General features: G+C 48.5%; 1 protein-coding gene and 3 non-coding genes across 4 annotated transcripts; 3 read left to right on the plus strand and 1 right to left on the minus strand.

Moving 5' to 3' along the window:
- Nucleotides 1-56: 56 nt before the first annotated feature.
- LOC144133349 (CD63 antigen-like) lies at nucleotides 57-10526 on the minus strand. Its single transcript, XM_077666362.1, has 6 exons — nucleotides 10214-10526; nucleotides 7113-7356; nucleotides 4756-5135; nucleotides 3344-3518; nucleotides 730-794; nucleotides 57-635 (listed from the first exon to the last, which is right to left on the minus strand). The coding sequence occupies exons 1-5, from the start codon at nucleotides 10261-10263 to the stop codon at nucleotides 732-734; spliced, it is 912 nt and encodes a 303-aa protein (XP_077522488.1). The 5' UTR covers nucleotides 10264-10526; the 3' UTR covers nucleotides 57-635; nucleotides 730-731.
- On the plus strand, nucleotides 457-528 carry TRNAG-UCC (transfer RNA glycine (anticodon UCC)). The gene has a single exon. It is a non-coding gene; the product is annotated as a tRNA-Gly (tRNA).
- On the plus strand, nucleotides 1467-1538 carry TRNAE-CUC (transfer RNA glutamic acid (anticodon CUC)). Its single transcript has one exon. It is a non-coding gene; the product is annotated as a tRNA-Glu (tRNA).
- TRNAQ-CUG (transfer RNA glutamine (anticodon CUG)) lies at nucleotides 1550-1621 on the plus strand. Its single transcript has one exon. It is a non-coding gene; the product is annotated as a tRNA-Gln (tRNA).
- Nucleotides 10527-14677: the final 4151 nt, after the last annotated feature.

The raw sequence follows: 14677 nt of genomic DNA on the forward strand, positions 1-14677 counted from the left end.
AACACCGTCAGGTGGCGCGATAGTTTTTTTAGGACTTGAAGCGCTAGCGTCGCTAGCGTTTGATGCACGGGCCACGGGTACTGAGGCAGTTTCAGAACTAATATAAATCAAAAAGCACTGGCACAGCCAACAGTTTCCTATTTGAGATCAGCCGCGCCACAGTCCGATCTCTGTGCGGCGCAACAGGAGACGTTATTAGGCCAGCGCAGGGGTATGGGACATGAGGCCACATTCATTTTATCGATGCTTTTATTCATGTTAGTAAGTGGAAAGTATTGTATTATTTCCTTGTTTGCGCGGCTTCCAGATGTTACGGTGAATATTGCGTAAATAATATAACAATAAAAACGGTCATTTTCTTGTATGTTTGTTATGCGTGCAACAAATTAATTGAATTATTTAAAGCCATGAATATCCTCATCTTTATTTACCTCCTATTCCATGGCTGAAAACTGTGCGACGGTGGTATAGTGGTTAGCATAGCTGCCTTCCAAGCAGTTGACCCGGGTTCGATTCCCGGCCGTCGCATTACATTTTTGTTCATATCTAACTGTTATTTTTGGTCAAGAATACGTCCGCTTAATTATGAAGATTTCGTCTTTTATTGCGCTGGTCTCGAGCTTCGATGAATGCACCTGTAACAGAAGAAGAGAGGGCCGTGGATTCGTGCACAAAGGTGGTGCAGTACACGCAAGTATGCTCATGCAATTTCAGGCACTGTCAACTTACCTTCACAGGTTTGGGTTCTCGAGCAGAATCCTGCGCAGCCGATGAGACGTCAGTATCATAGATGACTGCAAAATAAAACGGTAATTTTCACCTGTACAGCTAGCTGCTGCTTGTATGCGTGTCACGTTGTGCTCATTGGCTTGTAAGCATCTAAAGCAACATGTGCGATAAACGAGCGTGCGTTTCCGAACGCTCTGACAGGCGCGCGCAACTTCCCTGAAATCCTTTTGAGCTTTAATGTACATTCTCATCAAGACACAAAACATTACCCTAAAATTTAACAAGTCGCGCCACCTATGGATAGTAAGCTTAAATATAATAAAGTTGTTGAGCAACGCCGAAAGGTGGCACGACATCTTCGTTGACGAAGCACAAAATTTGTCAGTTTTTCAACTTTAATGGCGCAGCAAAATAGTTACGCTAGCTCACTGTGTTTTGCAGCGCTTCATGTTCGCAGGAAAGAATACAGCGCTTGATAAAATGACAGCAAAAAAATTTTAAAAAATCAACGTAATACGTGACCTCTCAGATAGCCCACAAGAAAGTCTGTGCTCTCGGAGGCTATACTTAAGAAAGACTTAGGTTACAGACATGAGCGCGGAGCATGCTGAGCGTTGAAGTGCGGCTGAAACAGTCGCCGACATCATTCGTTTTAGCTGATTATTATTAAACCTAAATCAAACGCAAAAGAAACCTCAAGCGCTGTTAAAACGCCCTGTAAAGACTGCGCCACCCGTTCCGGCGTGGTCTAGTGGCTAGGATACCTGGCTCTCACCCAGGAGGCCCGGGTTCGATTCCCGGCGTCGGAATATTTGGTTAGGGTCTCATGGTGTAATGGTTAGCACTCTGGACTCTGAATCCAGCGATCCGAGTTCAAATCTCGGTGAGACCTGCCATTTTCTTTTTTTCTCGCAACATGGCACTGGACACGGAAACAGTTCTTGCCACTTCTCAAATCTGTGCTAAAACGCGAACAAAGAATTGCCTAATTTCGACCACAAAGCTCTATTTTTTTTTTTCTATTAAAAGCTCTGACCACGTTTCCACACACGACTTTTGTCAGCTTGTGTGGAAAGTGGTAAACAGCGGAACACGTTTTCCTCGACTTACCATGGCACAGTCTTGAAAATATATTTGCGTGCTTTCGCCTAAAGGAATACCTGCTTTGCGGATTAGTTGTACGAAGTACGTTATAATCTGTACATACGAGCGTCCTAGGAGACGCCAGCTAACAGTTAAAAAAAACGGCATTTTTGGGGAGAAATGAAACTCGAACAGCACCGCCAACAGTCTCCAGCAGACATGAGTATTTACTCCATAACAGCCGATGCAATAATTTAACGCTGTTGACATCAAGCATGCGTACACATGCAAGTGTCAAATAGAAAACTGTTAAACGTTAACAGAAGTCATGCGTCCGCGGTTTTCGAAAACTTGTGCACACAAAACTGATGGCAAAAAAAATGCACAGGGACGCCAAATTCTATTATGCGGCGTTGGCAGTGCAATATCATTAGCAAATGTTGGTGCTTTTACCTGAATCGACGTCACTTATAATCTGGTAACGTCACTGCCCTTCAGCCAATGCATTTTGGCCCCATGGGGCTTCTAATGCTACAAAAAACAAACGACGACGTTTGTGCTTGTTGCATAAATTGCGAAACTCAGTGACAATTTGCTTAAACGTTGTCAAACGTTGTCTCAGTGGAGTGAAAGAAGAAATGAAGAAAGAGGTGCCGTAGTGGAGGGCCCTGGAATAATTTCGACCACCTGGGAATCTTTAACGTGCACTGACATCGCACAGCACACGGGCGCCTTAGCATTTCGCCTCCATCGAAACGCAGCAGCCGCGGTCGGGTTCGAACCCGGAAACTCCGGATCACTAGCCGCGCGATCTAACCTCCGAGCCACCGCGGCGGGTCGAACTGGCGATAGCATTTTCCAACCAGGGTACCGCCATCAGTGGCGTGGCTAGGTCGTACGGCACCCGGAACCTGTAGGTCACCTCCCCAACCTGAGGGGTGAAGCCAGGAAGTTCTTCCCGTTGGGCGTTTTCTTACAAAAAGTGTAAAAAAGGTGTTCCCTCTAAAATTTCAGTGGTCAGGTGCTTGAGCACCAGCGCAGCCAGCTTGTCTACGCGCATGACTTCCAGGGAGCATGACTGTCCACGTGCACACCGAGGTCGGCCATGGTCGCCATTTTGTTGTACATGAGGCATAGCAAAAGGGCGCGCATGACTGACAGGCTTATCGCCACTAGCTCCGGCCTTCACTGCTAAAGCTACGCGCTGCACAACAAAATGGCGTCCGCGTCATTATTTCTTGTGGATACTCCCCATACTCCTTGTATGCTTTTCCAATGAGGGTATACTGAGGGCTCCCTGGCCGTCGCCATATTACTCTTTGGGCTGTGGTAGTGGCGGCGGAACCTGTTTTCAACAGCCCAGAGAGGAGGTGCTTCGACACCTCCCTCGCCCTGTGATGGATGGATGGATGGAAGATAGTGGCGTCCCCTTTGAAGCGGGATGGTGGCAGTTGCCATCATGCTCGGATGAAAAGGTCTATAGTGGCGCCGCTTAGCGGGAAGTGGCGGCGTCGCGCCGCAGCGCACATACCATCCAAACGGCGACGCAGATAGCGCAGAACAGCACAGACGGCATGATCATGTTGAGGTAGTCTACGAGAACGTCGCGACAGCCCTGCTCGTAGTACTTGAAGCAGGCGCCCTCCGCGCTCTCCACCACGCAGCAGGTGCGGGGCACAAACGTATGCGCAGACGAGCCTGTCGACCTGCGTGCATGGGGTGATGGAAAGAGGGATTGATTGATTAATTGATTGATTGGTGATGGACTGACGGATTTGATTTGCTGACTGAGAGGCTTATTTTTTGATGCAGTGGCATTAGCGGCCTGTGTAACGAAATTCGCTGATTGGTTGAGAGAAGTCAAGTGACTAAGTGACGTCATCAGAACCTGCCCCCCCTCCGTGACAAGTGGGCATTAAATTAATGATTGACTGAAAGAGGTCGTGTGACCTGGAGACGTTGTCACTACCTGCCTGTGAAAAAAAGAGAAGGCAGAAAAACCAATAAAGACAAGAGAGGGAAGCAAGAAAATAGGGGGAAAACCATGGTTATAATTAACCTGCTTCGGACACAGAAACACCAAATTACAACAATGGGGATCTTTAATGCTGTGGCATTCCACTCTTAAGGTGCGTTGAACGTCCCCCAAGTTTTTGATCGATCGACTGACTGACTGCTTGATTGATTGACTGACTGAACATATTTGATAGCGAGATGAAAGATTCGAGGCCTCGCAAAGAGGGAATTGGAAGAATGAGCAAAGGAGGAAGAACTTAAAAAGTGACTGATAAAAAAGCACTAGCCTACCCTTTCCTTTCCTGTGGTTCTTTAAACACCTAATTACTTTTCTCTTCTGCCATTGGTGGTTGAGACGTCATGACTGACGGCTAAGCAACCAATGTCAGTCACCGGTATCAACCTCGAAGAATTGTTACAAAATGCGTCCCCTGGTGTCTTAATTGGAGGTCTAGCTTGGATGATAATGATCGTAATGATAGCTTTGGATTGGATTGGATTGGATTTTGGAGCTTATCCCTTTATAACGGGCGGACCTTACACCAAAGTCCTAGCCAACTTTGAGACGCTACGGCGGAGTCTGTCCCGACGTGTCGTCACCTCCACCTATCTTTTTTATTATTATTAATTGGTTCTTTGGGGAAAGGAAATGGCGCAGTATCTGTCTCACATATCGTTGGACACCTGAACCGCGCCGTAAGGGAAGGGATAAGGGAGGGAGTGAAAGAAGAAAGGAAGAAAGGGGTGCCGTAGTGGAGGGCTCCGGAATAATTTCGACCACCTGGGGATCTTTAACGCGCACTGACATCGCACAGCACACGGGCGCCTTAGCGTTTTTCCTCCATAAAAACGCAGCCGCCGCGGTCGGGTTCGAGCCTATTCCAATTTTCAAGGCGGCGTAGTGATGACGATGACGACTGGGCTCACTTGCGGCCCCCGAGGACGGCGCCCGCCGTGGCCATGGTCCAGTCGGTGTAGTTCTTGACGCCGCAGCATTTGAACTCGCGGTGCAGGCTGTCCAGTTTGTCTCGCGACGAGGCGTCCACGAAGTACTGGTACATGGCGTACTTGAGGTCTTCGTCCACGTCCAGCCTGGCCTGCATCACGTAGCGGTAGACGATCGCAGAGCTGATGATCACGTTGGCCATGACCACCAGCGCCATGGCGCCGTAGACGCCGCAGCCGCGGGCGCCTCGCTCGGCCGTCGCGCCGTCGCCACTGCGTCTGCGCAGACGCCATGAGACGCACAGCCCGAACACGGCCACCACGAACAGCACCAGGCCGCTGGCCACCAGGAAGTGGGAGACCTGCGCCGCAGCCGTGGAGGACCGGCGGAACTGTTGCAGGGCAAACCTTGGCTGTGTGGCGCAAATTGACGTGTTGTGACGACACATTCAAGCAAACGTAGTATCAACAATAAAGGCTTGCTGCCAGGCAATAATAATAATAATAATAATTGGTTTTTTGGGGAAAGGAAATGGCGCAGTATCTGTCTCATATATCTTTGGACACCTGAACCGCACCGTACGGGAAGGGATAAGGGAGGGAGTAATAGAAGAAAGGAAGGAGGAGGTGGCGTAGTGGAGGGCTCCGGTATAATTTCGACCACCTGGGGATCTTTAACGTGCACTGGCATCGCACAGCACACGGGCGCCTTAGCGTTTTGCCTCCATAAAGACGCAGCCGCCGCGGTCGGTTTCGAACCCGGGAACTCCGGGTCAGTAGCCGAGCGTCCTAACCACTGAGCCACCGCGGCGGGTTACCTGTGTTTAGCGAATTCGTTTTCGTTCCAATGCTGCTCAAACAACCAGTCCCTTCGCGCGCAAACGTGTCACCACAAATGTCTTTCTCAAAAAGTATAAATGTCTTTAGGTTCTCCGGTATGCACATTGCGACAGAGGTGTTCGCTCTGAAGTGTTTATCTAAAACGAAACATTTTTCCCCACTCCTTTGTACACGCCTTCGGTTGTCAATGTGCATTGCTTTTAGCCCGAATGCATAGGGTATCAATCAGGCGCACTCAGGCGCACATTTCAGGGGCACCCCCTCTCCCCCCACTCCCGTCCCACTACCTTTAGCGAGCACGACCCCCTCCTCCCTAAATTTTGTTTTTCCTGGTTAGAAAAATGCATGGTCTATATGGGAATGAAATAAATATGAATGAATGAATGAATGAATGAATGAATGAATGAATGAATGAATGAATGTCAGCCGATGGGCGCAGTGTGACGTCTTTGAACTCTCTTCCTCGCGTGTTTTAATCTGTTTTCCTTACTTTTCCTGACGTACACGTACCCGCCGTCAAGAGCTTATGGAAGGCGACTGCGCGCCGAAAAGAAATAAATCTGTTTGAAATCAGGCGTGTTGCTAAAAATTTAAAGGTGCGCTGTGTAACCCGCGCAATAAAAAAAAATTGATGGGTGCATATATCTATTCCAGCATACCTGCAAATTTGGCGGCGAAATTACTTTTTCTCTAATACCGCCTTCCGTAAACCTGCCGTGCACGTTTCGTGTACGTCGATGCTCATGCGCATGCAGCGACTAATTACAGAGACGGCAAGACTGACAGGTGATCAAGTTTCACTGTTGCCTTCTGGATGACTCTCAGCATCGGATCGCCCCCAACACGGGCAGACCCGAGGAGGGCTTTCAGAACCTCAGTGAGGTTCTATCAAGTTCATCTTGTGCACAGCTGCGTAGGGTCTCTGGCGCTTTAAAGGGACACTGAGGAGAAACCTATCAAATTTTTTTGTTAGCAATATCTGACAGTTCGGCATTTCATGGCTTTGTTGACTCTTGTCCGGGAGCGAAAGATGCATTTATTTCAAAGAAATTTGGATTCGAAGTTGAAACATTTTTTCCCGCCGCTCCGATTCAAACTGGAGAACTCTTATGACGACACGGAGAACTCTTATGACGACCGAGAACGGAGTGACGTGAAACGTGACGTAAACGGAGACACTGATTTCTGGCGGGTAGCGGTGCGGTGCGCAACCTTCCTTTGCAAGCCTCAGAGATTCGTGACATCCATGAAGTAAGGAAAATTCCTCCATGGTGGCGCCTCTTGTCCTAGGAAGTCATCACGCTTGTACTTGCGAGATTGGCCTGTGGCGGCGATACCTGTATTTTTGTTCTTGCTATTTTCTACATTACAAGAGCTTTGTTTTCAGGAAGAGTGGCGTTCTTGTGATCAGGAGCTGGTATTCTATGGATACAAGCCAACTTCAATTTCTCCTCAGTGTCCCTTTAATGAGGCTCAAGAGCTGGAGCGTATACACGTACCAGCGACAGGTGGTGTCCGGGCATCAGGGCCAGGATGTGTCTCTTCCACCGGACGCCGAAGCCGGCGCCCAGCACTGCCACGCCCACTGCCAGGCCGGCGACCAGGGCATTGCCCCAGAAGAGCCCGTTGGCCAGTATGAGCCGCATGCCGGCACCACGGCCTACCGCCTCTGATCGCGCTGGCGGTTTCAACCAGCCGAAGCCATTTCTTCGTCTTCCTCTCTCCGCCGTTGTTGTTGTTGGCCTTACAAAAGATGGCGCGTATCCATTTCCGCTTCCCTCTTCATTGTCTTAGCAGGTGTTGCTGAAGCATTCATTGACGGATTTACTAGTAGATATTTACCAGTAACTCTTCACTCTTAAAACGGACACAGACCAGCTTTTCCTTGAACTGAACTGAATTGATTGATTGATTCATTGACTGATTTTTCCTTGGGCCTTGCGTTTGATTGTTTGATTGATTGATTGATTTTTGCCTTGAGTTGTCCACCGTATTCCAGTGAAACTTGGACTCTGCGGCAAAGCTCCACACGCTCGTGAGTGTGCCGTCTGGCTCGTTAAAGGGAATAAGACTAAGACGTCGTACAACTGTTGGTGCTATAAGGCTTGTCTTGGTCTCCCCCAGTAGGAAGATCCCATAAAATAATCCCGACCACTTTTCCCTTCTCCCATTATATGACAACGCACCTTCTTTGCAGAATAAATTTATTACTTAAAGGTTCATTCAATAATGGGTTTTATACGGCGCGTCTTACAATGAAGGGCTTCGGATTACTTTCGTATGCTGAGGAAAAAGAGCTCAAATGAATTTTTTTGCCACATAAAGCTACCCGCCGCGGTGGTTCAGTGGTTAGGGCGCTCGACTGCTCATCCGGAGTTCCCGGGTTCGAACCCGACCGCGGCGGCTGCGTTTTTATGGAGGCAAAACGCTAAGGCGCCCGTGTGCTGTGCGATGTCAGTGCACGTTAGAGATCCTCAGGTGGTCGAAATTATTCCGGAGCCCTCCACTACGGCACCTCTTTCTTCTTTCACTCCCTCCCTTATCCCTTCTCTTATGGCGCAGTTCAGGGGTCCAACGACATATGAGACAGATACTGCGTCATTTCCTTTCAACAAAGACCAATTATTATTATTATTGCCACATAAAGTTAATTCCCTAGCTATCGGTTCTACCCCAGTTCATCATCAGCTTGAAAACGCCCACTGCAGGACAAAGTTATCTGCCATACCTCTCCAATTAACCCTGTCCTGTGCCAGCTGCGGCCACCTTACCCATGCAGACTTCTAAATCTCATCCACCCACCTAACTTCCTGTCGCGCCCTGCTGCGCTTGCCTTCTCTTCGTATCCATGCACTCCGTTACCCTTAAGGACCAGCGATTATCTTGCCTTCGCATTACATGCCCTGCCCTGCGTCTGTCGCTTGGTTCTCGAGTTGTATCCCAATATCTGACGCAGTTTCACGCAGACCTAAGCACAAAACGGCTTAGTGGATTGCAAGATATACCACCGTGACTGCCAAATGTCCTACTTCGTCAAACGCTGCACCACGCATGTGGTGGACCAGCACCCCACTGCATGAATCAACTGGGTCATGATGAGCAGAGCATTCGTGTGAGCACATGGCCTCGTCGCTGTCATTTTTGGAGAGATATTCTTAGCTGGATCCTTCTGTTTGTGTGCGATCTGGCCTCGCTGAAGATTGCCGCTATTCTCAATGCTTTATCTTCCACTTTCAGCTTTGAGGCACCCACTGCCAAAGATTCATCGAGCCGCGGAAGAACTTCAAAGAGACCGCAGAAGCAGAAATTTGATCCGTATCCTAAACGTATAGGCACCCACACTTCACCTGTACTTCCACCTCATTCGTGAAGTAGTTCATCATGCCGGCATGTGTCATAACGATGTGCCGTGGTAGCGTTCATTGAGAGTGAACTCTTGCAATGGAGCCGGTGCCTTTCTGTAGACGCTGAAAAAGCTGTCCTATCGCGGGAACGTGTTTAGAACAATGGGGCGAATGTCTTCTATCCGCTGCGCTCTTCGATCTTGCAAAAGTGGAAAGGCGTCAGAGGTGCATTGTGCTAAAGCTGCGAAGGCATTCTGCTGGAAATATTTTTGATATATATATATATATATATATATATATATATATATATATATATATATATATATATATATATATGTATATATATATATATATATATATATATATATATATATATATATATATATATATATATATATATATATATATATATATATATATATCGACTACGTTCTGAATTACAGTTCCAAATGCAGTTCATGCTCAAAAATTTTTCCTACGGGAGCAAAAGGTAAGATATGCGAGGCATGATGTGAAGTGAGTTATGATATCGCAGAAGTATTGTTGCGCACCGCGAACTCCACATATATTTGCGATCTGAAGTCTGCACCACGCGATAACGGCACCGTGGACATCCCGCTATATCTCTCTCTATTATACCTGAAATAATTAATGCAACGCATCAATCAAACAGAGTGCCTGACTTCTGGAGAGTTTTATGGTACCGCCAGACTAGTCCTGTTGCGGTGCCACTGCGCGTTGACAGCCCAGTCGGAGGCTGCTTACTTAGCGCGTTCGCACTCTAGGGGACCAATGCTGAGCGACGTTAGCAGAACCAGAGCTTTAGCACAACGTGTAAAGTGTTGCTAAAACTGTAGTGTAGAGCTTTAGCATAGCGTTACCGAATACCACTACCTTCAGGCACTATAGCCATACACACGGGTGCTGCCTGTGTGAACACATCGTAGAACACTTTCCGTTCCTGCACTACGGCTACTGGCCGTTACCGAGCCTGCAAGGAACGCGAGCAGCCTACGACGGTGGAGTAACGCTGTGCTAAAACTGCAGTGTAGAGTTTTAGCATAGTGTTACCGCATACCGCCACCTTTAGGCAGTAGCTATACGCATGGGCACTGCCTGCGTGAAGAGACAGAACACTTTCCAGTCCTGCACTACTCTGCTACCGGCCGTTACCGAGCCTGCAAGGAACGCGAGCAGCCTACGGAGGCGGAGTAACGCTGTGCTAAAACTCTCCCCAAGAACTCTCTGCGCGTTACCTTTTCGTGGGCATGGCCCAGGGGCGGCGCTGCGGTGTTAACGACCCCATCGTCTTCCCTGCCAAGACAGCTGCAAAACTGGAAGCACAGTGTATATATCCGCGTCCGCCAGCAACCGTCCGAAAAGGCGCTGTAAGAAGGTGTCTCGGAATAACGGCAAACTCGTATACGCAGCTGGAGTCGGGTTGAGAAAATCGCGCCGTCGTCCTCCCATTAGCTGCTGCTGGCCGGAAGACCCGTTTTCCCGAGCGAAGGCCGACCCTCGAGCAGCAGCAGGCGAACACAGACACACGGGCGACAGCGACGCCGTCACGAGTGCGCTAGATGTGGCCACCGATTTCGCCGCAATCAGTGGCACGTCTTCGGGCCTCAACCGAGGTTGCTCCTAAGGCAGCAGGCGGCCACAGCGGTGATCGGAGGTCAGATACATACGTATACCCGTGGAATAGATTCGCGCACCTGTACCGTTCATTTCTTAAGTATATACTTTGCTTTTGTCCTTTGTTCGTTTTCAGACTCTCCTTTTCGGAGATATTGCGGCAGGGCAGTTGTGTTATGAGGTGAGAGGGTCAGGGGATGCACAGAGAGTCGTGTATATACAAGACCTCTGCGCCAGCAGCAACATTCCACGCGCCGGGCTGGAACAAACTGGCGCCTCCGTAGGAATACCGTTTTAACGCGAATTTAAGCAGCCTTCACTATTTCCCTTTATACTTTCTCTTTCACCAAGCGCATGCCCTGGAATTACATTCGGATAGTGCGAAGGCAGTATCCTGGAATACTGATGTAAAAAAGAAAAGAACACGCTGGAGGAAGCCGGTGTTCTTTTGAGTCCAAGTGCGGTTAGGCTCAGCACAACTTTTCCTATCTGTCGTCCATAAAATTCGCTCCTCGAAAGAAGCAATGATAGGAAATGCCGGATTATATGGCCGGGGGCTCGGAGTGGTGGTGGTTATGTACGCGTCATTGCGGTATTTCTGCAAAGAGAGGTATCCGGATGCAACTGCGTGGAGTGTATATGTGGGCGGCAATTGTGTGTGCGGGGGAAGGAAGGAAGGAAAGAGAGAGAGAGAAAGAAGGGGAGGGGGCGACACCTAGCAAGAGGAGACTCAAAGAACGCCCCCGGGGCCAACACCGTACACACATACGGGTACGTAGCAGCGACGCGAGCCTTCAGTCAAGTATGCGTGTGTGCCTAGGCGTCGGTTTGCTCTCTGCTCCGAGCACGACCCTGCCCAGGTCGTCCTTAATCTCGCTAGTACGACTATTCGCCGCCCGCGGCGCGCGCGATCCGCCAAGAAGAGGAGGCCGCGAGTGTCAGCCGGATTTCTTTCTTGGTGCGTAAGCCGCGCTCGCACACACGCGTACGTTCCTTCGCCCGCCGCTCGCTACTTCCTGGTAAACCGAAAGTAACGGACCGTGGGGAAAAAGAAACGTTGGAAACCACGCTTTTGTATCGTTAAAACTATGCAGTGCTGGGAAGGCTATGCGCTAGCTAGCTGCCGCACTGTTCCCTGTCTGCCACCAGACAGATCAAGGACCGAATCATGTCCAGCTTTCTCGGGCAAAAATTTTGAAAAAGGTAAGACACTGTTATGGAAATATTGAAGGTAATGATCAATTATTCTGATGTGTAGCAAAAATCTTTTAAAGTGTTTCCAGCGATCGCATATAACAGTTAAGACTGCCATAGAAAACCAATGGGGAACGCCTTTGATAGCAAAAACGTGAATAAAAAAAAACACAAGGCTGCCGTCGTGTGATCTGCGGATATGTTGATTATTATAGTGAACTCTTCCATTATATGAAAAAATTGCGTTCATATAAACTGTTTCCCACTCAAAAACTCTTTAATCCAGTCAGTAAGCACACTGCGTCATTTCCCGGGCATGTTGTACATGTCATGGCTGAATGCAGACTTTTTTTTTTTAGAGATTAGCGCTGGCTAGCAACTGAAGATTTATTTTTAAAAAATGAACAAACGAGAAATGCATACACATTCGCAACAATGGTATACTTGCACCTGTACAAAAGAAGTAAAAAAAAACCTTCAGTCAGCCCCGTAAAGATTCAGAAGCTCACCATTGTACATGACAACGGGAGTGTGGCTCACCTTCAATTGCCTGTTCCATTCACTTTGGTAGGCCGTTCTATTCTGTACCGCTGTTCTAGTTTATTGGGAACAGCACGCACAGGCCGAATCAATATGAAAGGAAAAAGACTATTAGCTCTTCAAGTACTAGTGAGAAAATCATAGGTTGTACGCTAGTTTTGTTTAAACTTATGGTCTTTTGAATACCCTTCCAAATTATGTACAGAAGTAAACAAAATGTTGGCTCTTGATCACAAACTAAGCGTTTCCTTTTGAACTGCTCGTACTTGTATCAGACTCCGGCCAGTGGCAGACCGTTACAGTAACGTGCGAGCACCTTCGAACAATGCTTCCCCTTCCAATCTGCTGGCGCCACCTGCAGGAAATAATCGCAGTTAATATCCGGCCGAGCGCAGCCAGTGTGAACGCTTTCGCATTCAGATCCACCTATAGGGAGATTCCCCTGATCCGTTGGGATGACGGCTGTATATATCTTCCAGTCAGCACATTGTATGACAGGGTTTATGCATACGGTGGGGCTGATTAGAAAGAATTTAAAATGAATTAGAGGATACAGGATACAGAGCTATATGTAGCTACATACAGCGTTTTCAAAAGGTGCAGGAGCTTCCGTGGTACTGCACGCATTTTATAGAGGGCCGTGGTTCGTCTCGCTGTCGTCCCAGGTAGACGCGAAGGGGTGTGTGCTTGCGTGTGTGAGGATGGACTAGCAGCGGATGGAGCCAGGTTTGTCGGTAATTGCAGTTGATAGTAGCTTGATTTCTCCCGCATCCTGAAAGGAGGGAGGGTGAGCAGGATGAGGTCGACACGTGCCCACAAGAGATGTGCTGGGTATAAAAAAAGAGCGGAACTTGAAGGCAGAAGATTGGGAAATGCGGACGGGGCAGAGGGGGAAGAATAGCGAAATGAATAAAATGTTTCTATTCAACGTATGTACCGCCACATTCCCCCATTCAAGACATGAAGGGTGGGCGAAAGAGGACGGCGTTAGAACTTTGGGAAGCTCGACATTTGATAGTTGTGGCTTCTGCAACTCCAACAGGATGAAGGAAAGTTAAGGAGATGAAAAGTAGTTTTAGTCCATGCTTGACCGAGCAACACGGGGAAAAAATATTCGGGGAAAAAAAAGAAACGATAATCGGGCGATCACCCCCACCCCCTTTTTTTGGAATCGGTAACGAAGGTTCAAGAAACCCAGCTAATCTGGGCTGGTTTTTTAGGTACGTTCAGCATAGGATGTCAATCAGACACTCAGACATTACGACTTAACAAAGATTGTGCAAGTCCCGCTGAGTTGTATCGATATTTAGTTAGATACAATATTGCATATCAATCAGACGCACTGACATTGTAACTTAATAAAGGTTCTGGAAGCCCTCCTGAGCTGTTCTAGTGTTTGGCAAGATCCGACATTGAATACCAGTCAGCCATTCCGACATCGTAACTTAATAATGGTCCTGGAAGCCATGCTGATCAGTGTCGATATCCAATACATCCAAAAATCAATATTGGTTACACCTAATAATGGGCATCAGACACCTCGACATTAAAATTCAGTAGCGGTACTGGTCTGTGGAACAGCAACATCGGTACAGCCGTGCTGAGCTGTACCGATGTAGCGATAAGTCCGTTACTGGACGTCTGACAGTAATAGACGTCATCACATAACCACCGACACTGGATTCACATTGCAGTTGAACCACTGTAACGGTCTTCGCAAGACAGAAAAGAAAAATGAAAATGGCATAAGGAACAGAAAAAGTCAGAGGGCAGTACACCACGTGATGGCGAGAGGAGAGGAACGATTCCGTGATAAAGGAGTGCTATAGTCGGATACAACTCAAGAAAGAAGCGGTTTTTGCCCGTCAAGGGACCCCCTTCCAGCCAATGGCGTCGGCCGACTCTCACGAACCTGCTAACGTGACAATGCAAGGAGAGGCAGATGAAAAGGGATAGCCCTGCATTGTCGGGGATAATACCCTATCTGCATTGTCACGCCACTCCCTGCATCATAGTGCCTCTCCCTCTAGCAGGTTCATGAGAATCGGCCGACGCTATTGGCTGGAAGCGGGTCCTTTGACGGGAAAAGGTTGCCTCTTTTCTTCTTGACTTCTATCAGACTATTGATACAACCTGCCACACGAAAGACAGCGCTCGTACTGGAGAGCCACTACGCCACCTCGAGCGCTTACTCGCATACCCTCCTCCCGCTAATTATTTTCCCCGCGCGCTCACCTAATTGTAGCGCACGCCAGCCGTAGGAGGAGGACGCTTTCTGACTACTAGCGCCCTCTTGCGGCAGAGTTCGGCCGCCCTCGACGAGCCAGCGGCGGCGGCGACGTTTCGCAACT

The sequence above is a fragment of the Amblyomma americanum genome, chromosome 5, assembly GCF_052857255.1.
Source record: "Amblyomma americanum isolate KBUSLIRL-KWMA chromosome 5, ASM5285725v1, whole genome shotgun sequence".
Taxonomy (NCBI): Eukaryota; Metazoa; Arthropoda; class Arachnida; order Ixodida; family Ixodidae; genus Amblyomma; species Amblyomma americanum.

Coding starts and splice junctions, on each gene's coding strand:
- LOC144133349 (XM_077666362.1), bottom strand. CDS start 10,263: ATGGGGTCGTTAACACCGCAGCGCCGCCCCTGGGCCATGCCCACGAAA. Junction 7,357..10,213: donor TGGGCCATGCCCACGAAAAG/GTAACGCGCAGA, acceptor ATCTTTTGTAAG/GCCAACAACAACAACGGCGG. Junction 795..3,343: donor TCTGCGTCGCCGTTTGGATG/GTATGTGCGCTG, acceptor TTTATTTTGCAG/TCATCTATGATACTGACGTC.